Source organism: Orussus abietinus, unplaced genomic scaffold (genome assembly GCF_000612105.2).
Source record: "Orussus abietinus isolate OABI.00-Male unplaced genomic scaffold, Oabi_2.0 scaffold26, whole genome shotgun sequence".
Classification (NCBI taxonomy): domain Eukaryota; kingdom Metazoa; phylum Arthropoda; class Insecta; order Hymenoptera; family Orussidae; genus Orussus; species Orussus abietinus.
The window spans coordinates 1149560-1177396 of record NW_019395989.1 but is presented as its reverse complement, the minus strand read 5'-3'; the positions used below and the strand labels follow the sequence as shown (position 1 = coordinate 1177396).

At 47.6% G+C, this 27837-nt stretch overlaps 2 protein-coding genes across 6 annotated transcripts; one reads left to right on the top strand and one right to left on the bottom strand.

The window, feature by feature from the left end:
- The first annotated feature begins 248 nt into the window (after positions 1-248).
- LOC105697285 (kinesin-like protein Klp10A) lies at positions 249-23021 on the top strand. 3 transcript variants are annotated; one of them, XM_012420475.1, is made up of 12 exons: positions 249-760; positions 9310-9404; positions 10108-10212; positions 12513-12543; positions 14023-14455; positions 14565-15138; positions 15259-15508; positions 15625-15779; positions 15878-16084; positions 16172-16346; positions 18973-19065; positions 20478-23021. In XM_012420475.1, exons 1-12 carry the CDS (start codon positions 694-696, stop codon positions 20627-20629), a joined length of 2337 nt encoding a protein of 778 aa, XP_012275898.1. In that variant the 5' UTR covers positions 249-693; the 3' UTR covers positions 20630-23021. The 3 variants fall into 3 exon arrangements, with proteins under 3 accessions (XP_012275898.1, XP_012275897.1, XP_012275899.1); XM_012420474.2 differs by lacking the exon at positions 20478-23021 and having other exon boundaries at positions 16963-19115; XM_012420476.2 differs by lacking the exon at positions 18973-19065 and having other exon boundaries at positions 250-760.
- Positions 23022-24224: 1203 nt separating this feature from the next.
- Positions 24225-27326, bottom strand: LOC105697359 (adenosine monophosphate-protein transferase FICD homolog). 3 transcript variants are annotated; one of them, XM_012420621.2, is made up of 5 exons: positions 27065-27326; positions 26568-26776; positions 25808-26480; positions 25430-25636; positions 24225-25339 (listed from the first exon to the last, which is right to left on the bottom strand). In XM_012420621.2, exons 1-5 carry the CDS (start codon positions 27175-27177, stop codon positions 24979-24981), a joined length of 1563 nt encoding a protein of 520 aa, XP_012276044.1. In that variant the 5' UTR covers positions 27178-27326; the 3' UTR covers positions 24225-24978. The 3 variants fall into 3 exon arrangements, with proteins under 3 accessions (XP_012276044.1, XP_023289786.1, XP_012276045.1); XM_023434018.1 differs by having other exon boundaries at positions 25808-26413; XM_012420622.2 differs by having other exon boundaries at positions 25808-26413; positions 26568-26718.
- Positions 27327-27837: the final 511 nt, after the last annotated feature.

Sequence of the window (27837 nt, the reverse complement as noted above, 5' to 3'; positions counted from 1 at the left end):
TTAATACAAAGAAAATAAAGTGTTTCCAGCCTCGTCTTCGATGAAATTAATAGAAAAATATGGAAATTGATTCTATGCTTGTTTGCGGAATCGTAGGTCGCGCTTCGAGTCACGGTCGAGGAGGGTTCCTTCGGCGACCGAAAGATGGCGCCACAGGGACCCACTCGCATCGCGCACCGCGGCCGGCGAGAGGGCGCGTCGGTCGATCGGTCCGCCGCGAGCTGGCGCTCGCAGCCTTCCGTTGTCAATAACGGACACTGGCAGTGATCCCGGCTCGAACGAAAGGTCTCCTCGGCTCGGTACCAACGGCTCTCGATGTGATTCCAAGTGGGCTCGGGTCCCCACGGCGCGCTCAATCGTCCGCGTTAAGCGGCCGGTTCCCCGAGCTGCCAGCTCGTCGTCGGTGCCGCCGTCGCCGCCACCGCCGCGTCCGCCCCCGGGTGGGCTGCCACGGGCGTGCCTTCTCCGCTCCGCGAGACATCCGGCTCCCTCGTTCGGCCTAGGGGGGACGGAGTTAGCGCGCAGCGGCGCTCCGCTCGGTTTTTGAATGCACACGCACCCGTAACCGGCCGTAACTGTCAACGCTCTTCCCGGAGCCGCGTTTCGGCCCGAGTCGAGCCTCCGAGAGTCTCACGGGCGTATCCGAGATTCGCGAGTGCCAATCGTATGTCGTGCCCCGTGCCGATCTACTAAATGACCATGGACCACGGCGTGTGCAACATCGAGACGGGCACCAGCATAAACATCAAGAGGACCGACGGTGAGTGAGAGGGCGGTGATCTCTCGATGCATCCCGCTCGAAATTTAACGGACTCTCGGGACCGTTGGACGCGCGTCTCGCTCGGCCGCGGTCGGCCGCGGTCGGTCGCGCTCGGGCCCCGACTTCTCCTGGACCCCGGGGACGGTCCGAGCTCCTCGGGAACGTCGCCGGGGAACCAAGGGTTCCCAGAGAGAAGGCGCAGAGACCGGCTCGAACCGGTTCCCCCGAGTCGGCGATTCGCGCGTCCGGCGTTCCCGAGTTCTCACGTTTTCGCATTCTCGCGTTCCCGCGTTCCCCCATGGGACGATTCGCGACCGCGCCTGGAGGAGAGTGCTTCGAACTTTTCCCTCTTTGAATTCCTAACCTATGCTCGACCGTGTCGCCATGGCGCCGGCTCGGGCAGTCGCGGTATTTTCTTGGCAAGATCTCTGGTAAAAGGCGTTCTATCGTCATCCAAGCCTGTATTTTGCATATTAGCTTTATTCAAGGAATTCGATCGGAGGAGACGACGCGTTTAAATCGATCCGAATGGCTCGATATCCGTTGACCGATTCTTTGATCGAAAGGCGCCGGATTGCGCCCCGATTAGGCCCTGGCGGACGTCCTCTGGCTGGGCAGTCTCCATCTCTGTTTAGTCTCGTTTTTGCCATCCGCGAGCCGCGTGGAGACACGGCCGTTTCGAGATTACCTCGGGGGAAGCGACTCCTTTTGGCTCAGCCGCGTGCCAAAGACGAACGAGGAACGGCGAGCGACCCTCGCTCTTGGCCCGAGACTACGGTCGACCGGAGCGCTTCAAAATCGTTGCTTCTTTACTTCATCGATTACACCCGAGACTAGGCTGTGTGAACCTGGAATCCAGTTTGAGGCACAAACGAAATTAACAGGCTTATTGGAATGTTCCTGTGATGTAAACATTTACGTTATGTTGTTTTGTTTGTAGCATTTTTGTTTACAAAAACCAAAACGGTTCAATAAGATAAAGAAATTCCGAAATCGTAGAAATTTGGATTTTTCGACTCTAATGGGTTCTTTGACTTTAGAAAAATTCAGAGTCTCCCAGAACCTCAAAAACGTTAAAATGGTCATATTCGGAATTTTTAATCTTTTTTTTAATCCTTTGGCTATTAAGAGCGCCTAAAGGCGCCCGACGTTCGGTGCAATATTGCCTGCACGGTCAAACGAATTTCGCCCATATGTCGAAATGGCTCCATGTTCAAAGGGTGAAAAGTTCTGGTTTTTGTAAAAAGAAATGGTACGAACAAAACTCAACATGGCACAAACATCTACATGACAGAATATTCAAATATGCTTGTTAATTTGTTTTGTGCCTCAAATTGGATTCCAGGTTCACAGCCCCGAGACTACGGTCGACCGGAGCGCTTCAACCGTTCAAACCGTTGCTTCTTTACTACATCATTTACGCCCCAGAGCAATCGGGAGAGTACCGTTCGGATGTATGTCGAACGATACCTTTCACCCCGATGGAGTGGTTAAAGTCGCGGCGATTACGAACTACGGGAATGAAGGCGTACTCGGTATTGCAGGGAAGGGACGTATCGTGCCCCTCCTAGCCAACTTCGGCTTGGCGGAAAGTCTAGATGCGAGGTCGACTCGCCGAATTGCGTTTCGCACGAGGGTCGATAAGTCACAATCGACCCTCGATATCCGCAATGTCAAGGTCGGCGGACCTCGGCTAGACGACACCTCGAAGGTCTCGAATTAGTCCCTTTTGCCTTCCGACTTCCATACCTATGTTCTCCAGGAGATCGACGACGAACCCCGATCGATACGTGTCGACCATTCTTCCTGTGTGTAATAAAAAATATAGCAAATATATCGACGCGGTATATTATAAAAAATGTAGCAAATATATCGACGTAACGACGCGGTACCGCAAATATCCGAGCCGAAATCTTGGCCGTACGTTGAACCTGAGTGACCTAAGTAAGCCCTCTTTCGGTTCTATTTCACTTTTTCTTAATGTTCTACTTTAGGCCCGTTAGTGGAAGGAATGGAAATATCTCCCACTATTAACCCTGTGCTTACGAAGGCGTTTAGATTTTCGTGCAATATTGCCTGAACACATTGATGAATTTTTTGTGATGTTTCCTTTTGTCGAGAGGGTTCTGTACTCAGAAGGTTAAGATGTGATGTGAAAGTGATGTCAAAGAGGTCTTGTTTATAAAAATATTCACCAAACTGGATGTACCGAATCGTTCTAAACTTTGTAACGTGAATATGGCGGTTATAACGATAGTTCTATCACCCACGCAATTTCAATTTTTTTTTTTTAATTTGTAGACACTTACAATTTTGTATAAAACTGAAATTTCATGCGTTTGTAGCCTTTTTCTTGTAGACTCCATGTTCATGGTGTAAAGTTTGAAACTACTCGGTACACTCACTTTGATGAGAACTTTCAGGATCGATTGACCCCTCAGATGCCAGTTTCATACGCCCTTAAGGTCTAAAGTAGTACCTCGATTGTATAGATGTAGTAACCTTTCCCTATATTATCTCAAAACCCATGTAAGGCCTACAATCAGAGGTTCTAAGTGAGATCAAAATTTCGACTCGAGTACTCTGCGCGCAATTAAAGGAAAGACCAAGTTCGGTATGCTTGGAAAGGTCAATTTGCGATTGCACTCGACTAAGGGTCAAGATAAACAGGGATGCAACGAAGGACACGGAGAGAGGTGCATCTCCCAATGTTTCAAAGAGTGACTCGATGCTCGACCGACACTGGACCGAATTGATTCGGTGTCGGTCGTGTCGATTCGCGAGGTCGATACGAGGACCCGTTCGGGATCGGAAATTGCCACGACTCGCCGTAGAGAGGAGGTTGCGCAAGGTGCGGAGGCCGGTGGGCGGAATCGGATAGATTCGAATTCTCTTTCCCAGAGGTAGCGAACGTAGTCAAAATGGTACGACCTATTCGCCGATTAAATTTTCTAGGCCTTTTTTCCCTACTTTCTCTCTTTTGATTTTCTGCTTTTCTGCCTTTCTCCCGTTCCGAGTCTCCCTCCTCTTGGCCCACCGCCTCGGGTCGCGTGAGTCAGATCGTTCGCCAAGAAAGGAGAGGGTTTGCGTCCGGATCGCGAGCGCGACTCGATCGGCGGCCCTTCCGGCGAGTCGAGTCCTTCGCGAGGGCATTCGTACCCGACGCGCACGTATTTTCGGACGTGCTCTATTTGAGCCTCGGTATCCGAAGCTCGGTGCGCCGCACTCGCCGCGAGTCGCTTTTCAAGTCGTTCGAGTCGCTCGCCAGGAATGGCGCTCGTGAACGATTTGCGCCGGCTCGGTCGGTAGCGATTAGCACCGTGAAATGAGGATTTCGAGCCGATTGGCGGATCTTCGATCCTCGTTGCTACTAATCCGGTCGAATCCGCGCTCTTTGTTCGCGCGAGCGAGAGAGCGAGCAGTCCGTGCCCGAAAGCGCGCAAGTCGCCGTGGCGAGCACGTGGGCGGCGCGGCCTTATAAGGACGCCCTGGCGAAGGCTCCTCGTATCTTACCTTACCTTACCTAACCTTAGTCTACCTCGCCTCGTATCGCTTTTCCGTGCCGCGACGACGCTCCAGGGGACGCCGGAAGTTTCCTTCTCGTCTGGCGAGATCAGGAGTCGATTCGCCGAGGGAGTGAGCGAATGAATTGTGGTGCACGCGGTTCCGCGCTAATGTTGGATGCTAGGGCCGGTTGCGCCGATGTTCGGGTTATAATTCTTAGTTAAGGATTACTTAACGCGTATTCGCCCGCTCTCGATTAGACCCCATGTCTTTGGCAAGTATGCTTCCATTGGCCGGACCTCAAATTGCGTACACAGTGCTACAATACGGATCAATCACGACAAACGTTTACCGTGGTCAAGTCGAAAAAAAAAAAGAAAAATCACAAAATTCGACTTAAGCTATGAATCAATGTAACATTTAAATGTATACATTTTAATGGGTGACTATGGTATTTTTTAGGTAGAAATCAAGTCGATATCTAAGTGGGCTTCAGAGATATTCAGAACTTTGTAAACACCCATTTTACTCCTTTTTATCCGTTTAGAGGGTGAATTTCGGAAACTCCCTTTTTAGTGTGATCTATGATTAACCAAACGCATAGAGACGTCCGTCGGGGACTTCGTTCAGCTATGTCGAACTTCTGCGCCACAGAAATAATTGTATTTACGACGGAAGTGTCTCTCGGCGCTGACTTTTAGCAGCCAATCGGAATTTTTGCCTTTTCCGTCACACGACGCCGGAAGAATGAAATATCGGCGTCGGGACGGCGCTCGTCGCAAACGAGGGCAAATCGATCGTCTGTCGACTCTTGTCACCTGGTCGGAAGGTCGGACGCGACGACGGGCTGGTTGCCAATCTCCGATCGCGCTTCGTTTCGGACCGTGGATTAGCAGGGCGAGGTCGGAAATCGGCTTCCTCGATTTACCTCGCATTACCTGTAACCCGACTAGTGCGGTAGAATTGCGTACAACCGCCTTTTCCGCGCCTCTCGTGCACGAACATCGGGACGGATCGATCATCGATAAAACCGTATCATTCGGATTCCACTTCGGGAAAGTCGGCGTTGTCCGTGGGACGAGGGTTTGAGATCGACAGACGCGACGTCGAGACACCGTATCGACGTCGATGCGCGGATCGTTCGAAAGCGCGAATTTTTTGTCACGATGCACGGACACGCGATCCGGTGATGCAACCAGGCAACTCGATACGCATCGCTTCCGTACGTAGACACGGCTATCTCGTGTCGCAACTCGGCCGAGCGACCTTTCGAATTGCCGCCCTTAGGGCGGTCGACCGGCACACGGTTGGCGGAGCGCTCCAGAGATGGCGCCACGAGCGCCGGCGAAGCGAAGCCCTGCCGTACCGACTCGCGATGTGCCGCCAACCTTCGCCAAAACCGGTCGATAAGATCAACCGATACCTGTATCCAGTGCCGTACTAGATATTCGAGAGCCTTATGCCGTAAGTTTAGGACTCTATATCATTCCCAGTTATATCTCGACATCATGTGCGAGTCCACCTGTTGCACTCGTCTAGTTACGTTCCTGCTTATACCTGCTCGATCGTTCGAAGAGCGCTCTTTCAGCTTCTACCCCGAGATCCTCTACGGCAGAAACTGTCTTTCAGCGGGTCGTCCCCGTTCTTCCTCGGTTCCGCGTTAGTCATCGCATCGATTTCAAGGTTATTGGAAATGCGATCGTGAACCTAATAAGGGGCGATTTTGCGCCGAGCCTAAAAGGATCTCGTCGCGGCCGACGCGGAGGCCGTTGGCTCGTCCGTGGGACGTGGACCCACCGTCCACGACAGGCAGGATGCCGTCGTTTCGATTTAATATCCGATAAGTCGCAACCTCGGGGGACCTCCGAATCGAGGGAGGCTGACGTTCGGTCGGACGTTGTCCTCGCGACGGAGTCTCGTCGGGAACCCTTCCCGTTAAGGCGATGTAAACCCCCCTCGAATCGGTCGATTCGAACAAGACACCTTTTTTAAGGATATGCAACCGAACTGTCTGAAAAATGATTCACGAACACCTAAGAATTATCCTGACACTTTAAAGATTTGGAGTTTAAAAGGGGATTATTTTCAACGACGTGTTTCATTTTACCTTAACACATTCGCGACCGCTGACGTGAATTCACGTCTTTTCAAGTTCAATTGCTGATTGCCGTTGACATGAATCACGTCCATAACGATACACGATACAAGTTTGCGGCGACCAGTTTCAGAATTTCATTATTTTCGCCGGTACTCGGTATTTGAAACGGAAAAAATTTGCCGGTTGCGAATGTGTTAAGGCGAGGACACATCTCGCAAACGTGAACGTGGTATGACGAGGTGAACCGAACCTGTGTCGTTCGTGACCGTTTTTGGTTTACAAACGAAATCACAGGCAATTAATGGACATTCGGACGGATGACGTTCGTAAAGTCGTGCGCTGGGCAATTAGCAATAAGTGTAAGACTTGGTCTTGATGTCACGGTCAGGTGTTGGCTCTGGTCTTGGACTCGTACGTTTTCCAACATCGACCTAGACTAGAAGACCAATATCGATTTTCTTGATTACCGTGGACAACCCGAGGCAGTTTGTCGCGCTTCGATTGTAAATTCACACGTGTATATGCTCATTTGATTTCACCTTGCAACATACGTGTTCGTGCTCAGACATATACCCGACATTAAGGTCGATTTACACATGTCCTATCCGTATCAATTCGGTATCCATACCGTGCAATCCGTGCACGGAACCATGGCAAAGGGATGCACCAAGAACGCAAAGGGTGAATTTTTTCTCAGTAAAAGGTTCCTTTAAGAAGCCGAGATATCCGTTTGTGAACATCACGAAAGACATCGATGGATATTTAAATTATTCCACTTATTAATTACAATTAGAAAAAGCCAAGTGATGTTAAACCTAATAGGGATAAATCTACGACTCCGTATAAATCCCTGCACAAGGATGCGAAGCACCCTAACTCCGATCGTGGGCGAAGCTCAAATATAATACATCGTTTTCTAAAGGGATCGTTTCGACCTTTCCGTATCCGTGCCGTCCAGTCAGTGTCGGTTCAGTATCCGCGCTCCCGACACCCCCGGCGAGGATATCTTCGCGTTACCTTCTGTATCACGGACGCCTTTGATAAGGATGAATAGTCACACCGAAGTTGCCGAAATGGATATAGACCGTGAACGAATGGAGAACGAACGCGGGTAAATCGACCTTTAACGGGGCCGTTCGAAGCGGCTCGCCTCCAAAATCCGCGCGGATCCTTTTCCGTCGCTACTCCGGCCGCGCCGGGGACAGCCGAATCGGCGCTCCTCCCCGTTTCCACCGGCGGATCGGAAATTCCTACCGAAAGAGCGGAAGAGCTTTTTCCTTTTCTCCTGAGATTCCGGACAGGCCACTCCGCGGTCTGGATAAAAAGGAGAGAGAGGGTGGGAGAAAGAGGGAGAAAGAGAGGCGGACGGAGTCATCGTCCATCGGCGAAAAGGAAGAAAGCGGTGCGCGCATCTATTTCTACCGACTTGCAGAAAGAGGATTTTACCGAGCGGAGCGGAGCCGCGCCGAGCGAGAGGACTCGTCACTCGCGCGTCGCGCTCCGACCGGCAAAGTCGCGCCCGCTCTCGGCGGCCTTGACACGCCGCGTTACGTCAACTCGTCCCTCGGCCGGTTCCCTGCTCCCCCCCGTCGCCCTCCCCCCTCGGCCGGGGCCCCCTCCCGACTCCCGAAAGGGGAGAGTCGCGGTCCGAAAATGTCGCAGACGCGTCAGAAAAGTCGACGAGGCGCGTCCAGAGGGTGACGATCGTATCGGCGACTCCGGGACGAGGAGTCGAAACTCGCGTGCCGTGGTCGGCGCCGGCGCGAAACGTTAAGGTGAAACGTATAGGCGAAAAGCAAAGGTCGTACGACCAGAGGGACGCCGGGAAACGTCGGATGGGCTGGTTCACCGGATGCGTATGCGGCTCGAACCGCGCCGGCTCCCGGGACAACCTCCGGATAGAGTCGGGAAGGGAACCCCTGGAGGAAGGTGCCGGCGAGGAGGCTCCTGGTCGAGTGGAGAGCGATTCCCTCCCCGTCGAGAAGGAACCCCCGGGGGACGAAGGGACGGGTGGCGCCCCCTTCCAGAACGGCGCGACTCTCGAGGCGCGCAGGACCGACGGGTCCTCCCAACCGGACCTCACCTTCTCCAGGTGCTCCAAGCTACCTCGGCCGATCCATGATCGGACTAACTCGAACCCTCCTTTGGACAATCCGGAAGAGACCTCGGCGCCGACGGACCTTGGGACGAGTCGTGCTTCGGAATCGTCCAGTCAGGGCGAATTCGGGTCCTGCTGCTTCGAGATTCCCCTTGAGAGGGATGAGAAACTCGAACGCGTCGGGAGGAAGGTTTCCTCGATTCGGAAAGTTCCGAGCCAGCGACGGAACGGCCGGGGCGAGGAGAACTGCGGAAAGGACGACGGGAAGATCGAAGAGGGTAGATAGATGGATAGATTTATTATTAATGAGGCCAAGAGCGGAACTACACGTGGGGGAGGCAGAAGAAGTAACAAGGTCGATGTTAAAGCATACAGCGATAGGATCGTCGAAGGATGCTTTTGAGACTGGAGGGAATAAATTATTATCTTATGTATTAAAAATCGAGCGAGCCCACTGCTCACGACGGAAGTGGAACTTCTAAGAGCATTAGATATTTTCAATTGTTCTGTTTCTCTCATGAAACCATCTTTTCGCAACCGGTACTAGTTTTAGGCATGATCGTTTTTATCTCTTACTGCGTTATTCTTATTTAAGTAATAATGAAAGTAACGAGAGGGCGCGGGCTTTCGAAGATCCAGTTTATTTCGAATGATCCAGTCGGGGTCGGGAGTGGTTCCGGAGACTTGGCCCCCCTAAGAGAAAATTCGCACTCGCCTCTAAAGTTAGACTCGGCCCGAATCGTGGGGCCGAGGGAGCAGAAGCGCAAACTTTCGGTTACTTACACTTAATAAAGGTTTTTGTCGAGCCCTCGCCACGTCCCACTGATGCGCATCGTTCCTTTTTTGCAGGTCGCGTTCACTCGGCCATCGTTTCCGGTGTCAATTGGGAGCAACGCAGCGTCACTGTAGAATGGTTCGAAAAGGGCGAGACCAAGGGCAAGGAGGTAAGCGAATTTCCCTGAATAAGCTTCACCTGGTGTTCCCACTTAAAAATGAGATAGGACAAACGCGTTCGAATTCGTTCAAATGCCCTCAAATGCGTTCGACTCCGTTTCGTGCAACGGAAGGTCAAGGTCGGGCCGACTCGTCGAGGAGGAGGGAGATCCTCGCGTCGTCGCCTTCCTCTTCCTCAAAGTCCGCCGGAAGTCGCGGTCGATCGGCTATTTTCAATTCCGCGCTTATGCAATTGTTAAAGGAGGCAAACCTCTCGAGTTCCCCTGTCGAGAATCGCGAGTCTATTTCGGCCAGGCCTTTCGAGAGAGCCGCCTCGAGTCGATCTTGGCCGACGAGATTTAGCCAATGCTCGGGAGGCTTCACCGTTCGCATTAGCTGATCGCTCGGCCCAAAAACCGCGTTTTTCAAGGCATTCGCGCGTTACCTATCCGTCCATCCTTGCGATCGCTACGACGGGGACGATTTCGAGGATAAACCAGAACCGATCCTTGAACGGAAAGAGTGTTCGCGATCTACGATAATCGCGACATCGGGAGCCGTGGAACGATGTTTTCTCAAAGTCTAATCCCTCGCAGGAAGGTACGCGCTTATACTTTGAACGATCGGTCGCGGCACGACGGACGTTCGATCGGTTAACTTCCGCGACGTAAATACGTTGACGTTGCATTTTGACCGATTTCTCGATCGTTTTAGGTGGAGATCGACGCGATCTTGGCTCTGAACCCGGAGCTGGCCCCGAAGACGATGGGACCACCGCCTCAGATGAACAACCACATGCTCTCCGCCTCCAGGGCAAGGGTGAGTCGGCTAGAGGTCCTTTACGAGCATCGATCCGTTCCTCTGGTGCAAAAGTAGTCCAGAGCGATTTCAGTGGACTCGCGCGTCGCGGTCGGCGGCTCGCACCGGATCGATCTCGGAATATCGGCGAGAATGGCGAACGGCTTCTCGGCCGAGACCATCGCGAACCGGACGAGCGATCAAACCCCGGCCAGGGGAGCGGCCGCGTACCCGGGTACGGCTTATTATCGACTGGGGATGAAAATTTGTTGACGCGTTGCCCAGGATACCCATCTAACCTCCTTCCGAGCTCGGCGAAGAAACATGTTCCTCCACTGTCCCGGGTGTAACTTCCTAACATGTTCCAGTATCTATTCGTCTTCCAGGTACAGGCGCGGCGCGTCCGCGTTAATTCCGCTAATCCGAGAAGGTTATCCGCGCGACCGAGGGCGACCGGGCGCGACTCGCTCGGGGTCGGTAAACCGGGTGGACGGTCGTCGAGGTCGACGAGCTCCTTTGGGGCCTCCTCGTCGGCGGTGAGAGGCCGGTGTCGCCGGTTCGGCCGATTTCGAATAAGACGCACCCGACGGAGAAGGTCGCGTCTCGCGAAAGTACAGGTGGTATCTTCGAAAATGGTCTCGGGGATGGTTTCGAAGGTGCACGAAAAGAAAAGAATGTTCAGGAAAACCGCAGTTGTGAAGATCTTAACCATATTGCATGGCGACATACGGGATAACCTTGCCAGGAGGTTGTGGCAACCAAAGTAACGTAGTTTAACCCTTTTAGTGCCGGGCAACGATATATCGTCGTTTTACAAGTGCTAACGACTTCGGCCGGCACTAAAAGAGTTAAGAACGAAGTAACGGTTACTTCACTGTTTAGTCAAGGTAATTACAAAGTACTAGTGCTGTACCAGGATGCTTATCGAAACTTCTCTGCAATGTTAATATTATCATTCCAAATGGTAATTCACTACTGCAACTTTTAAGCGTAGCGTCATGGATATGGCAATTATTGGCAAGATTACATTTACCATTCTATGTAGTTCGTCTCGTCATTTGTATGGTTCATGTTATTGCATTACTTTAGCCATGTTGCTCTCGTAATTGTAACTAAATTTTTTTTTTGTCGGGCGGTTTCGAGGGTGGTTCCGAGGGTAGTATCGGTTTTCGTTTCAATCCCGTCCACGAGGTTAGAATGACGTTTTCGTCCGTACGTGACCGGCGACACTGCGCTTGCTCCGCGTAATCGCCGCCTACGACCAGCTGCTAACTAACAAGGTTACGTCTTTTTCTCTCCATGGACGCTGCTCGTAACCGTGGACGTGTATCGCCGATGGATCAACGCATTTCGGACCACGAAATCCCCGATCTGAAAATCCGCCCATCCGTCGACTCTGTACATTTGGTCATTCCTTTCGTTTGGGACCCCTTCACCTTCCGCTCCTCCTGGCACTCTTCACGCGCATGATTTGCCGAATGCACCGCGTGCTCTCGACGCCCCTCCCCGTCGACGTTGATTTAATCTCCCCCATTTCCCGTGAACGTCCTCTCGAGGACTCCTCGGCTCCTGTGATCATCCCCATCATCGTCTCGATCGACTGCGTCCGACCGCGATCGCGCCGAATGAATTTTGACCGGTATCGCAATCGCCGGAACCCGTCGGTCTCTGTACCGCAGGACTCTTCCGACGACGAGGACGAGGGTGTCGACGAGTTGGATAACCAAGAGGACGGCTCCCTGGGACGACACGGCGGTAACGACGCGAGGAACGGCCTGACCTCCGCAACTCTTCCTGTACGAGTCACCTCTCGTCTCTCGGTAACGCGCGTCGTTTCCTCGTCGCTCCTTCCTATCTCCTCGCTCTTCGATCGCGACTTGCTTCCTTCGCCGACGTGGTTACCATTTCCTCCTCGTTCCTCCTCGTTCCTCGCAAAAAGCATCCTTAGCGGACGCGTCGCACCCTTCGAGACAACGCTAGCGAGTCGCGCGATTTATCCGGAAAAGATGACCCAGAAGGTCTTAAACGAACGATCGTCGCTTTCGACCCGCCCGAAACACGTGGAGACCAGAGAGGGAGAGACGACGAACGAGCTGGAAAAGCGTTTCTAGTTCCATCTCGTTCTCTCTCCCTTTTTTCTCTTTGTGCCTCGGCTACGGGAAGGACGACTTCCTGCACGTGACCGAGAGATAACTAAGCCTGATGGTTTCCCATCTCGTGTTCTCGTAGTCCTCGCTTGATCGCACCGAACCGAGTCTTTTCGCACGGCTCCTCGGCCTGTCCAGGTGTCTCGTATTAATCCTCGTCTTCTTTCGTTTCAGAACTCCACCAGGCCCTCTATCCCGGTCAAAGGTAAGACCTCACACTTTTCTTCTGTCTCAACGTCGTCGGAGTTTCTCCTGTAGAAGCTAGAGAGTATCTGGTACCTTGAACTCATTAGAAATAATTCCTAATACCGACTGAAAGGTAACTTAAGGGGATGTAAACGCGGCATTCGAGGGGATCAATCGTTTGTGTAACTTTTCTTCTAATTGGGTTTACCGAGTCGTTTTAATCTTTACAACGTGCACATGGAGACTATAAGGAAGGTCCTGACACTCATGAAATGTCAATGTTTTTAAAATATTTATCCATTGGTATTATTAAAATGTTGTATAAGAAATGAAATCTCACGAGTGTTAGGACCTTCTTTATGAACTCCATGTTCACGTTGTAAAATTTGAGATGATTCGGTATAACCAGTTCAGCGAGATGTTGCATGAATTATTCACCTCTCTCAGATGCCACTTTCACATCCCCTTAAAGTCGGGAGGAAATCTGAAGCGGAATGGAGAGATTCGGGTACTCGAGGGAGCGGTTCGTCGAGACGACGTTCGACGGTGTGGCGCGTCGGCCGACCGTGCTACTATCGATATTCCTCCGACTATATCTAAAGCGCAAGGGCAAGGACCCCGACGGCGGTGCGGAGAAGTGCGGAACGGTGTAGAGCGGTGCGGACCGATGTAGAGCAGTGCGGAGCGAACTTCGAGCCGCGCGCTTTCTTCTCCTGCGACCCTTTTCAGTCCTCCGCGTGGACAGCCGATTTTCCGTGAACCGCGAGTCGATTACCCGATAACCCGGTTTGCTACCTCGTGCTTTGCTGAGTGCTCCGCCATGAGATTCGACCCCCTCGCTTACTGCTTCAAAGGCCGCAACAAAATCAAGGACAGCACGCAGGAAACGCGAGCTTCTCCGTGGCTCACCGACTCTGGTAACCAGAGACTTCGTTTAGAGTCTTCATGGTGTAGAGAGCTTCGTTGATCGTGTAAACGGAACAACTAATCGGTACATTCGCCATTTAAACGAAGAATCGGGGAAGTATCTTCTATGGCATTGCGTTGCTTTGGGTGATTTTTTTTTTTTGCTCGGTGAAAAAATAGCTCGTTAGGATTAAAGCCGGATCGCCGTTCGGGTTGATTGGTGTAAAGGGAAGCTAAAGTTGTAACCCTTTCTAGACGGCTCGATTTTCACTGGTATGCTTCCGCTGCACGAATACTTGAATCGCGAGTACAGCGCTATAGTAAGGACCAGTCACGACAAATGTTCACCGTAATCAAAAAGTAAAGAAAATAAAGTAAAAGAATTCAAGTAAATTTATGAATCAATCAAACATTTTAACGGGCGACTATAGTCACCCATAGGATACGGCGAGCGTGCGATGATAGGTGACTATAGTCACTTGTAGTATAGAAAGGGTTGAGATTCTTAGAGGTTCCTAAAATTCGTGGTACTTTTGTTACCCTGACGCCGAGATTCGAATAATACTCTTGGCAATGTCGTTCAATTTTCCAGCTGGCTCCAACAGGCAGATTGCGAGGCAATCGGGACGCCCTACGCACATCATGCCCCCGGCGACGTCAGTTAACGGACACGGCGACTCCGTGTCGGGTCTGACCGGACGTCGGGAGGTGGAGAATATCCCGCCGACTCCGACGACACCGGCACTGACCGCGGCTTCCTCGTTGAGCAAGCAGAAACAGCAGCAGCAGCAACAATTACTGCAGCAGCAACAACAACAGCAACAGCAGTTGCAGCTGCAACACCAGCAGACGACGCAGGTGGAGAACGGCAGAGGTAGGCGGTCCAACGTCGTCAAAGAAGTCGAGAGATTGAAGAAGAACAGGGAGGAAAGGAGACAGCGACAGGCGGAGCTCAAGGAAGAGAAGGAAGCCCTGATGAATCTGGACCCTGGAAACCCGAACTGGGAATTCCTCGCCATGATTAGGTTAATGTCGTTTTTTATTTTGAAGGACTGATCTCGAGTCGCCAAGCTTAACGCAATTGTATGTAGTAATTGTACATTGGAATTGACGAAAAGGCGGTTCTACTTGCAGAGATTATCAGAATAGCATAGAGTTCAGGCCCCTACGCGAAACCGACGCCGTGGAGGATCATCAGATCACGGTCTGCGTGCGGAAGCGGCCTCTTAACCGGAAGGAGGTTGCCCGGAAGGAGGTCGATGTGATAAGCGTACCCAGTAAGGATCAAATGGTGGTCCACGAGCCGAAGGCCAAGGTCGACTTGACCAAGTATCTGGACAACCAGCATTTCCGATTCGACTACGCATTCGACGAGACCTGCAACAACGAGATCGTTTACAAGTACACGGCCAAACCGCTCGTACAGACCATCTTCGAGGGCGGAATGGCCACGTGTTTCGCTTACGGCCAAACCGGAAGCGGGAAGACTCACACCATGGGTGGCGACTTCAACGGCAAGACCCAGGACTGCAAGAAGGGTATCTACGCCATGGTGGCTAAAGATGTCTTCAAGTGTCTCAAATCTCCCAAATTCCGACCCCTCAACCTGGTCATCTCCGCCAGCTTCTTCGAGATCTACTCCGGCAAGGTCTTCGACTTGCTCGCCGACAAGGAGAAGCTCAGAGTGTTAGAGGATGGCAAACAGCAGGTTCGTGGAACGTCTTCGAGGATCAAAATCTAGCGATTCTTCTCGATCCGATATCCCATACGATGAAACGTAAGGGACTGTTTGAATTTCTTTCTTCCCCCCTTCTATCTCTTTCGATAGGTGCAAATCGTTGGGTTGACCGAGAAGGTCGTCGAGACTTGCGACGAGGTACTGAAGCTCATTCAACATGGCAATAGCGCCAGGACCAGCGGCCAGACCAGCGCCAACTCCAACTCCTCGAGGTCGCATGCCGTCTTTCAGATCATCGCACGGACTCCAGGAACCCACAAGGTTCACGGGAAATTTTCGTTGATCGATCTTGCTGGAAACGAGCGTGGCGCCGACACCTCCTCGGCCAACAGACAGACTCGTAAGTTCACTTAGGAGACGACTCTGACGAAAAAATTACCCAGTTTCTTTAATGAATTATTTAATACACGTTCAAAATGGTTGCGGGATGCTTAAATTTATCTTGACATTTCTCAGGCATGGAAGGTGCGGAGATCAACAAGTCGCTTTTGGCCTTGAAGGAATGCATTCGCGCATTAGGGCGCAAAGGGACGCATTTGCCATTTAGAGCTAGCAAATTAACGCAAGTCCTTAGGGACAGTTTCATCGGCGAAAAGTCAAAGACTTGCATGGTACGTATCGAGGAGCAATAATAAATTCGTTCACCGGAACTCGAAGCTCTTTAATCAAAGCATAGAGCAAATGTAACACGATCGTGTTTGATTTTCAGATCGCCATGATCAGTCCTGGGATGAGTTCCTGTGAACATTCTTTAAACACTCTGCGATATGCCGATCGCGTTAAAGAATTAGCGGCGACCGATCCAACGGAGCTCAAAGCGTCGCCGTCGGACGACGAGAGGAGCATGAAAATAGAAGACCAGGCGAACAATAGTGTACTATCCGACAGCGATTTAGCACAACTTAGGTCTCTGAACGTGAGTAACGTCGATCAGTCGTCCGTTATATTTCACTTGTATGTTCTCGGTAAAGAGATAATCACGTGTGCACTCACTTTTCTTTAGGAAGGAGAGCTGTCGCAAGACTTGTACACGTTCCACGAGGCAGTTTCTGCGCTGCAAATGCTAGAGGAAGAGGTCCTGGACACACATAAAGTGGTTATGGATACTACGACCAGATTCCTAAATGACGCCCACAGTGTGTTTAGTGCGACACACGAGGTGGACTACGACCAAGAGGGTGAGTCGGTTGTTTTTCCCGATCTTCCCCGTAGATACGCGTTGATTATTGTTTGCCTGTTTGATTCGATGTGCGTGCCCTTTCTATGCTATAGGTAGCTTCATAGAATGTGCCGTGAACTTTTATTTCCCATGCACTCGGGTTAGTGTGGCCATTCGGATGATAATTCCTTCCCCGCCGAATATCACGAGAAGAAATTGACGAGAATCGTACAAGTTTTTTTTTTTTAGGGATCTCAGATTATTCTCAAGAAATTTATATCTGATTGTTTCATTTTACCCGATGTCAAGTGCAAGGCTCGGCTCTTCTCACCACGTCCACTATTGCTTTACACGGATCGAGTTTTTACCCGGATCTTGTTTTCAGAATTTTCCCTCTTGCCTAAATATTTTTAAATAAAAATGTTTTAAACGTGGAAGGCATCTTTACCCTCCCGCTGTCTCGAAACACGTCTACGTAATTCGGTCATTGCAACGCTCGGAACGGAAGAAAGTGAGCTTGGTCCCTGTAAAGCGTTCGAGCTCGATCCGACTAAAGTTGTTACTAAATCGAAAATCATGATTGAAAGTATCGAACGATATTATCTTGAATCAATGTTCATCGCGTTTTATGGCAGATTCTCGTGGTAACGCTAAGGCAAATTCAATCTTCGCATTAAGCCGCATCCAGAGAGACAGCAGCGCGGCTTATTCCACGACTGATAAAATAAACGACAGCACGAACAGTGCATCGAGTATCTCGAATCTACGCTCGAGTTTGAGCTCCTCCATCGTTTTATCCGAGTCGAGGTCTCCTTGGAAGGACGAAGAATTTGAAGAGATCATCCCATCCAGCGACGAGGAGCCCTTTTCCGAGGACGAGAAGGCGACGGACCTTGAATCGACAGTCAGGAGGTTTCCTGCAGAACGACTAAAATCTACTCCGACTGTCTCCAGGAAATACCCACACAAAGGTGTATTCTCCCAATCACTGTCAACAGGCGGTAACACTACTCCTGCACAAGGAAAATATCCAACACCTCATAGTAAGAAAACTTCAAAGTACAATTGGACCGGCACGTTTGGCAACCGAGCTAGAAAATTGAATTACTCTGGTCGTGAATCGACTGGCTGCTCTTCCAAAGAGTCAGCAAAACTCGGCACCACGTTTACACCCACGCTGGGATCATCGACTATTGACAATGATACGTATTGCACTCAAGATTCCGATATTCAGGAGAGAATATTCAGTTCGGAGAAGAGAGCTGATGCGTCTGTAAACTACCGCCATTCCAACGATCTCAAAGGACTTTGGATTTCCAGAAACCTCGATGATGATAGTCCTGCCAAAGATATTAATAATAGTTCAGAAAGATATTTTTCTAACGAATCGAGAGACGTCGCAACCGAATGGATTAATTTGGACGATATGGTAGTCAGCAGATCCGGAATCAGATACAAACCTGTCGAGCCTGAAGCAACGTCTGAAGTGTTGGATGATGAAGATTTTTCTACGCACAGTCTTCGTATTTTTAACGACACCGATTCTATCGCTCCTCATTGTACCGAGACATCTGGGAAATTGTATATAAATGTCAAAAGCTTCCAAGGTACAACGAAGAGCTTTGAGACGGATGACGGCACGTCCGTTAAGGAACTAGGAGATTTTCGATCGACCTCGAAGCAAAAGAGTCGATCCTTATGCCGGCAAGCTTATGAAATAATTTGGTGGTTCTTGAAGAATTTAATACTCTTTGCTATTCTACCGACAGCCTATATTGCATTTTTCATCTTTGTTCAAAAAGCAAATTGATGAGGTCTATCTCTCAGGTGATGACGCCGGACAGACAAATCGTTTCGTACTCGTTACTTCGGCATCTCGTTTCCACTCCTATGATTGTGTTCACGTTGATTCCATTCCTTAGTTTTTAGTCTTTATACATTTTATCCAGTATTATGCACACCGTTTTATATGCCACGTGTTATGAACACGCAATATTAGTTGTATTATTTTTATACGGTTAAAAAGTATCGGCTAGTTAGATTTAACGATTGAATTTATTCCAGTTATATTAAGATTAATTGAAAGGCTTTGTGACAAGTCAGACTCTCGAAACCTTATTACGTGGTTAAGCTACTCTCTCTGGAACGGCATTTCATTTAAGACCCTCTCCTCGATAATAGTCTTGCCGTCGACAACTGATACAGTTCAATTAACGACCGTAGACTATAACCGAGTCAGAGGGAAACCTCTTGTGAAATCGAGTGAAGCGTGATAAAAGTTGGGAAAGAATAGAAGTCTCGTGAGGCTTTATCGAATGCACTTTCCGGGGAATTATATGAAGAATGTTCCTTAACTGCATCGTGCAGGAAATCACTTACCAAGCATGAGTGCATGTGCGCGTGTGTCCGTTTTGAGTTTAGCCTCGTTTTGCGTGCCGCAAGGTACACCTTGACCGACGAGGAACTAAGCGAGAACGCGGATTATCCTTAATGGTTTTTTGCCTAGAGTATGTAGTAACGAATCGTTCCAATTGCACGGTTTTCTCGCCTACATCGACGAGTAAACCGTATCTAGGAGGTAACTCGTTATAACGCGTGCCTCCACGTGTAACGCATATTGTATGTAACGCCAGAAACACTTACAGATTTGAGACGGAAAAGAACAAAGTTTAAGTCGTCCTTCCTAAGGAGGTTCTCGTTATGCAGACGTCTCAAAGAGAGAAAGCAATTTTCCGACGGTACGGCATCTACCATACTAACAGCAGTTGTTTCTTTCTTACGAAGCACCTAAAACGAACTGCTTGTCTACATTAATGAGCGCACTAAGTTTTGCTACGTTATACTAATCGATCGAAGTGGCAAAGCGTGCGATCGTCGCGATCACCAATGCATATATTTATCTAATCGGTGGAAATCCTCAAAAATAATGTCGTTTAACCGTTCTCCTTTGATCGCCATATATCGTGTCCAGTCAAGGGATTTAATGTCAAATTCTGAGCAAATACCTCTCCTCTTAAAGATACGTTTTTACTTGGATACGCTCTAAGAGAGTTCGTATTATTGGAAAGCTGCTTTCCTGCAAATAGAAATTCGCCACCGGAATGGATTGGATCCGGATGAAATTCGCTTATTTTTATTTCTCCTAGACTTTCCCTCAACTCTTTGCACTCCTTTGTCGACGGTGACTCGACGTCAACAATCGACATCTCAATAATTGGGAGTGCAAAGGGTTAATTTTGTCGACATCGATGTCCCGCAAAAGGAGTTTTTAAGCACACACCTTGCAAGAATCGTGATATTTATTTCGCTTCCATATATATATATACATATATATTTTTACGCCTCCTCCGTATCCTCGTCCGTCAGCAAAGAGAGAAAGAATCTCACGAGATCGCGTTAAACTTGAGTAGCTAGTTCTGTCCGTCCGAATCCACTGCGGACTACGTTTCTCATGTACTGTACACACAACGTCATTGTTAATAAACGTTATTTTTGTGGATTGACAACGTATGGCAAACTGTTTACTGTTTTGCGCTAATCTCGTTCACCAGCCTAACGAGAGCCGCTGATGCACGGCACGTACTAATCACGAGAGCGTTAACAATTTCCGCCGGTGCACAATTCCTACGCCGAGTGACTCGACCCGAATAAAGTCGGAGAATTACCTTAATGGAGGTGGAATCACGTCGAAGGACTCCGGAAGACGGAAAGTAGGATTGTGCGCCGTGCGAGTGCTTTGCCGCGTAAGGTCGAAGTCTTACCGAACGTGTCGGATGTCACACAAACCGCAGCGCGTCAACGAGTCAAAGATGATAACCCATTCAGAAGTGCAATGTAAGTTATATAGGAGGTTAAGCGCCGTTCTGATTGATTATTCATCCTCCACGCGTTGACGCATCGCGCTGTATATGAGACCCGATGCGCTTAATTTAATAAGACTTTGACTTAACCGAGCGCGCGGGCGAGGAGGGTCGACGGGTGCGAGCGTCAGCTGATTTTGACGTAAGGGGCGCTCAACTCGCGGCTCCTCGAACGCCGCGACTCGATTTTTCGCCGATCCAGGAGCCATTCGGGGCGAAACGGTAACGGAACGACCGGCGGTCGTACATGACGGCCTGGGTCTGACGGGATTCGCTCTTCTCTGTTACAGCCTATGCCCAGAAGTGGGAGCAATTGCTGACGCACCAGAGAGACACCTTGAACGCTGCCCTGGACCAAGTCAGCCAGTTCCGAAGTCAGTTGCTCCAGGAGGAGCAGATCAGCCAGAAGATGACGCGTTCGAGAAACTTGCGATACAACTAGGCAGGATATAACCGGCGACGAACGAATATCTCGAGATACGATACACGCAGCCAACCGTTGGGAGAATGCCCTCGGTCGAGTCGCCACGCTCCTCGGGGATGCCTCCGAAGGATCTCGAATTCCCCTAAGAAATTCGGACGCCCCCTCGCTTTTCTCTTAATTCATCCTCATGTCTTTATTTTTTTCCTGTCCCCCCTTATATACCCTCGTGTCCCGATGCACCTTTCGCGCACGCGAAAGACGAAAGGAGGAAGGAGTCGAGGTGCCGAGGAACAAACGCGAATCTTCGGTGTCGAATATACTCGAGACTTTTGGGAGTCTAACTTACCTGGTTCTTTATCGGTCGTAGCCACCTTCTCAATCGTTCCTTAATCGTTTCGATCCGATCACGAAGTGGGACGGAACGAACGGTAGAATATTTCGGAGTAAACTCGAATTTCCTGTACCGGATATCGAGAGCTTTGGAAAAGGAGCTTCGTTTGTTTTTTTCCTTACTCGGCCTTTTATCGTTCCTTCCTTTTTCGTCCTTTCTACCTCTCCGCCCTTCCCGAGCATTTCGACGACTTGGGAAGGGAGAACCGGACGTTGAGTACCAAAGTCTAATACTTCGCTTGAAAATCTCTGCCTTTATTCTTGTTGGGCTTTCGAGTGACAATGGGAAATAGAGGAAGATTTCTGATTCTTGGCACGCGCAATGACACTGTCTCCCGTAACGACGTAAGTAGTCCTATCGTTAGAACACCATGTCGGAAGTGAAATGTGAAATTGTTGATGTAACGATAAAACGAGCATGAGAAAACGATATTCGTGCGCCGACCACCAGGAAGTCCTTTGTTTGCACGAATTAGAATGCGATCTGTGTGCTCGTCGTAAAGTATTAGTACTAACTCCGGACGAAAAAAGATCAGAAGTCATCCTCGCGTGTCGAGATAACTTAGGAATATCCCAACCACTGAAACGTTCAAGTTTTATTCCTCTTGTCGCAATAATCAAGTCTTCATTGTTCGTATCAGACTATTTTTATTTAAAACTTATTTTATCCAAATCTTTAACGCCTTGTTGGAATACCAGTCTCAGACATTTAAATTTGATTTCTCCCCTTGATGTGTTATGTCCGCTATAAATACTGCGTATTACTTACCTTTGCTCACTTAGTTTACTTATTAAATTGTGTTGATTGTACCGCGTCGTAGCAACGGCAATAAGAAATAAAGTAGTCGAAGTTCCGATTTCGTACACCGGAGATTTTCGTCTCGCAGATCTTCCGTTTTCTTTTCTCTTTTTTTTTTCTCAAATTAGAGGGGAAAAGTGTCTGTAAAAAGATGTATTAATTAACGAGGAAACCAACGGATCGCAGTGAGTTGAATATTCAGAAACGTCGAAGTCAACCGAGACGCTACACCGAAGAATGTCCTAACGAGAACGAAACTGTGTTGTATCGCTAAATTCTCATTGTCGCAAGCAGAAAAGCAGTGCTAATGGAAGAAGTCCATGTGTTTCAACTACTTTATTACTATAATACTCGAGAATAAAAATCATAAAAGTGTTTTGTTTTTCATTAGATGAAACGCGGGACGTTTGAGGTATAAATTGATATCCACTTGCCTGGAAGATATGGTAAAATACGGTGTTACTCGTTGCCGCTTTTAAAACACTTGACATACCGAAAATATTTTAACGACTTACATCTTAAGTATGAATGCAGATATAACTGTGGAAAGTGATCGATAACACATACGAACATGGATTCCAAAAACCGTTTTCGTAAAGTTTCGTACCCGTCAAAAAGATGATGTTCCAATTGATGAGGTCGCGTTCCTAGCGCAGAATTGTTTTTTAATTCTTTGACCGCGAATGGGCGTGTACATATACGCCCAACATTTGATCCAGAATAGCCTGCACGCGATCACGAATTTCGACCATACGTCGAAAGGGCTTTACAGTCAAAGGGTTAAGGAAGAGATCCTTTTTTTGCGTCGCCTAATAAACTATTGGAATCGGAGTCGTATCGAAGTCCTTCCACAAATGAAGTATGCAATTAGAAATTCCTTCACGTTGATACGTCGGGAACATGCCCCTTACAGACCTTTCTCGTCTGAATTAAATTGCTTATCTTTACTATGTAAAACCAATGGAACCATACGAAGGCCGGCCGTTGGGGGCAATCGAAAAAAAAAACAACTGAAATCGAGTACTCGGTTTTAGGAAGGTCCGCATAGTCCGACTAACTTATTTCTAGTGAGCGAATATTGTAATAAACCAAATAATGACTGATTTCAAAAGTAACACTTAGCTGTAATTTAAGACGGTAAATTTAATTACGGTAATATTATAATCCTCGTCCAGATACACCGATGGCCCAATAATAGTTTAGTTTTCGCACTGACATGTACTAATCTCGATCATTTCTGTTGTCGCTTCTTGTCCTGACCTTTATATCTTTGATATATATATATACACCTGAGAGAGAAAGAAAATATTCATTGCTTAGAAATATCCTATATATTCTGGTCGAAGCTCAGAGTCGGTGGCCCTCGAAGCAAAGAAAGCTCGCGATCGAATCTTTCACGAGATATGACTAATGTTAAATGAATTTCCTCATCCCCCCCCCCCAAACTGGCTGGAGTTGATATTTAGTCCAATCATTTCATTTCTTTTTTTTGCGTTATGGTATTCCTAATCAGTTATTAGAGAATATTTGGAGGGATTACTGTGCGTCGTGTTGAACGCATCGTACTCATAAACAACAGTCAAAATAGCCTTCTTCATGGAATATTCCGAACGGAGCTCGAGTCATTAACGTTATCGACGCATCGTCATAAGTGTTCTCGAGTTCGTGATTAGCGAGAAAGAGGAACATTTAACGATTCTAGTAAGGGGGGAGCTGAGATCAATTATGGAGGTCTAGTTTGAAGTTTTTCGCGAAACGAACGTTGGGTTCTTTTAATATTCGCTACACGTGTACGCCAGCATGTCTAGATATTTTTTCTTCTCTTTAGTACACGTAAACTCTAATTCTACCAAAGCCGTTTAGCCTTTCACGAGCTTTGCAATTTGCTCTAAAGAATGATAGCGGTCTTCGTAGAGAGAAGTAACGAATGAGCCGTGGCTTCCGTCTTACGAGTTTGCATTTGACGAAGCACCCACCGTTTGTTGTCGCGCAGAATGTTTCGAAGGTGTGAAGAAATATTCTATGCGAAGCTTATTAATTAAAAAGTGTTAATATAATTATTATTTTTTATATGCGAATAAGTTATCGTATCGAAAGGAGCACTGGATCGTCATGGGAGACGCCTCTATTAAATCGGTAGCGACACGCGTGTGTGTATGTCATGACACAATAGACTTGACAACCCCGGAGGATGTGTTTTGAAAAACGTAGGTCCCTGCTAATTTCATTGACGTTCGTGAAAACGAATCTCGAGTGCATACATGTATTAAGGAGGCGACACATTGTTGCTTTATGAATAAACTCCCAAATTTGTAGAAAATGAAATCCTCTAAAACGTTTACCCACTCCACTATCTCCCCTGTTTCTTCCTACATCTCGGCACAATTTCGTTGGAGCATTACGGGGAATAATGTCATACGGGTATTTATTTTGGTATTGCAGAAAACTTTATTTTTAACGTTTCATTCATTTCCATTAGCTTTCACGTGTCGTGCCAACTCGACCAGCAAGTCTGCACTGCACTGTATGAGCTTGTTTCATTCACACGTATTGAGCTCAATACGTTATTTTTACTAATGTATGTGAATAAATAATAAGTATGCATGATATCACAGTTTCAAAGAGGGACTTGGAATTTATAACACTAAATATCGATATGAAATGGAAGTCACATACTTTAATTCGGCACCTTTGTCTTCGGCGATAGAGCACTTAACACTGCCTGCAACAATGCGAGATTCAATCTCTAGATTTAAAAATAACTACACTAACGGTCACTTTTCCAGCATTCCAAAAGCTCACTCTTTGGTTTTCTTCCCAAACGAGATCTTCAAACGTAGCTTCGGTTAAAAGTACATCTTTCATGTACATGCAACAGCACTGCATGAATTGTTTGTGTGCGTCAATACACTGAACACTTGTTATTAGTTCAAAAATTCAAGTATAATTTTCAGTAATCGCAGTTTTTCTCACAGTGTTCGTAGATTATTGATTTTTAGACAATTTTGTCTACATGCAATGACTTCCTGACAGTACAAGTTCCTGAGTAACCTGACAGACTTGAGTCAATTGCATTGAATCACATAGTAGAATTCTTAACTGCATGATCGGTATGATCGGATAAACTATTCAGCCTGGTTGCGACTTCAATTGGTGGCAGCAAGTTTTGAAAATTTGTTTAATCATTCTCAAAATCATTACTTCCTTCTTCGTCCACTACAATAGTATTGTGATTATCTGGCATTAGTGATTCTTGACCCAAGGCAGGGACTTGTTTCGAAAATTCACTAGTGGCCCAAAGGAACAGATCCAATGTCTGCTCCGTACACTCAGCGATGAATCTGACAAATGGTCGTACATCACCAGCGTTTGCTATTCGTAAATTCTCATAATATCTGTGCCGATGTTGTTTGTGAATAATCACTGGAGGGTAACCAGCTTGCATGAGAATCATATTCATTAGTAGTCGGGATGTTCTACCATTTCCATCGGAAAATGGATGAATGTGGACCAATTTATAATGAGCCAATGCTGCATATCTATTAATAATCAAATAACAAGGATTTAAAAGCCTGATGAGAAATAATTTATCATGATTATATAGTTTTAGATCCATTCAAACCATTTACCTAACAGGGTGCATCCTAATAGCATTTTCACTGTTCAGCCACAATGCAAATTCTTCCATAAGGTAATGAATATCACCAGGTCCTGGTGGTATGTGACCTCCTACATAAACCTGGGCACGCCTAAAATGTCCACTTTGTATGGGATCCACATGTCCCAACACACGTCGATGTATCTCAATAATGTCCTTTATAGAAATTGCACCCATTCTATAACATTATTACAGAAACATGGACAATAACTTATTCTTTTATCAAGGTTGTGAAAGAATTTAAATTGGTTAAATTAATGCAGAGTAACATGTGCAATGGTAACAGGTAAACATAAGGATCGTAGCAAAATTTACAAAGTACATACTAAAGAGATTTCAATAGCCTCACCTATTAACCAGAGTAGCATTAATGTATTTCATGGCAGAATCCAAACCTAGGATCTCATTATGTTCATCAATGCTCTTTCCCGCAACAGCTGTTCTCGTTTCGACAATAGCTCTAGTTTGTGCTAAGTTCATGGTATTACCTTCGATACCAACCGTATGATAAATATGTTGAAAATAAGCCTCCTTTTTAGCTCGAATTAAAGCAGCATCGTTATCAGGTATGACAGACAAGGCATCACGTTTTTCATCGATTCTTCTTAACATTCTTCTATCAAGTTCTTCGACTACACGAGCTGTTCTCTGTCTATTGACTAATGCCCCTTCGTGATTTGGTTCGTGTGTCAATGCACGAACATAAAATTCGTCAGCCTTTATAACATCTTTTTGAGTATGTTCAAGAAATTCACCGTAACAATTTAAAACATCTGGATGATTAGGAGCTAATGCCACTGCATGTCGATATAACTTAATCGCTTTGTTTTTCTTGCCAGACAATTTCATTTCTAGAGCCAAATGCAACGAGGTCAAAGCTTCTGCTTCTAATCCTGCATCATTTGTCTGTTGAACTTCTTGTACCTCAGAAGTTGACACAGTGATACTCAATATCCTGTCGTCATAAATGTTTAAATAATTCTGATCAGGTAAAGGAGCAAATGTATGTCGAACCTCTTTACCTGTATTTTGTAAAGATCGTTACCTTTTATTTTTTAATTATATATAGATGATGTAAATAGATTTGACAGAAAGAACCGAGTATTTACCTGTGAAATCCAAGATCTCTTTTCGTAAATACAGTGACAAAAACGCACCGATGACAGCAAATGCAGCTCCAGAAACGAAGACAAGACATATGATCAATTGACTGGGTACCATGGTTTCTTTTAAACTTTTTTCTTCCATCACATAAATCGGCTTCACATACGTACAATATTTATTTGAACAAGACGGTGGCATTTTTCCGCTGAATATACTTTTAAATAAAAGGTTAAACCAACGTCGATGAACTCCAACCAACTCTGACGTCTCTCAGAAGCCCATTGGGATAGGCCCATGGACCACAGAATATAGGGGATTGAGCATAAAGTGGTAACTTTGTGGGACAGGGAGGGGGTGACAAGCAACGGGATGGGTAATTAGATCAGCTGCTTAGATCATAAATATCTAGACCTCGCGTAGCAGTCGAAGGGGTTAAAAAGGGTTGGGTAATTTCACGATTTTCGAGGTTTTTGACGTATATTACGTAAATCAAGTAGTTTACCGTAGAAAACGTAGAAAACCAAGAGAAATTGTATCACATATGGCAGACAAAACAGACGTAGAGCATGCTGTATCCGCTAGGTTATAAACATCCATCTTGTCCATTTGTTTCATCCCATAATTTACTTTTTGGTCTTCCACCTTTATACATTTTGATACAAATAGTGGTTACAAATCTTACGACTTCAAGTAGCCATATAAACAAACGTCAAATGCACATATATGCATCAGAAATGAGTTGGTATGCAAAGAGATAAGTTGGGAGATTGCTCACGGAAGGGATCGTGCGATCGCATCCTGTGCTGCCCTCTGGTTTCGTACGTTAGCTTTCACCGTTTTTTGCCCCCAAGGGCGGCACAACGAATTTCTGATATTGAGCTCGCGCACTCGCGATAACGGTACCATCTACCAGTGACCGTTGGCGGCTCACGTACTCGTGACGGTAATACCATGCGGCAGTTGACGGTGGTGCCTTACCTACGCTTACCGACACTGCTCGCTTTTGATGGTAAAGGAAGAACACTCGTGACGCTCCATATGACTTTATCTACTTATCTACTACTATTAAGTACATTGTTGCCTCGCAGTCGACGTGATGCGGAGCTTTGGAGCACGCGTCGGTGTCGCGTACGGAACTCTCATAGCAGCGAATCTGCGTGAGTGCGATCGCTCCTAGAAATCTTCGCGCGTCCCAACCAGCCAAGCGCCAAGCTACGGGTCGAGACGTTGAGTATGTGTGCGTTCGGCGCTACGCTCGACGAGTATGTGTGAGAG

Bases quoted from the DNA above. Each gene is read 5' to 3' on its own strand.
- LOC105697285 (XM_012420474.2), top strand. From the start codon at position 694: ATGACCATGGACCACGGCGTGTGCAACATCGAGACGGGCACCAGCATA. The intron at 12,544-14,022 runs GTAAGACCTCAC...TCAATTTTCCAG, and splicing joins GCCCTCTATCCCGGTCAAAG to CTGGCTCCAACAGGCAGATT. The intron at 16,085-16,171 runs GTGAGTAACGTC...ACTTTTCTTTAG, and splicing joins CACAACTTAGGTCTCTGAAC to GAAGGAGAGCTGTCGCAAGA.
- LOC105697359 (XM_012420621.2), bottom strand. From the start codon at position 27,177: ATGAAACAAATGGACAAGATGGATGTTTATAACCTAGCGGATACAGCA. The intron at 25,637-25,807 runs GTGAGGCTATTG...ATAATGTTATAG, and splicing joins AATGCTACTCTGGTTAATAG to AATGGGTGCAATTTCTATAA. The intron at 25,340-25,429 runs GTAAATGGTTTG...GATTATTAATAG, and splicing joins ATTAGGATGCACCCTGTTAG to ATATGCAGCATTGGCTCATT.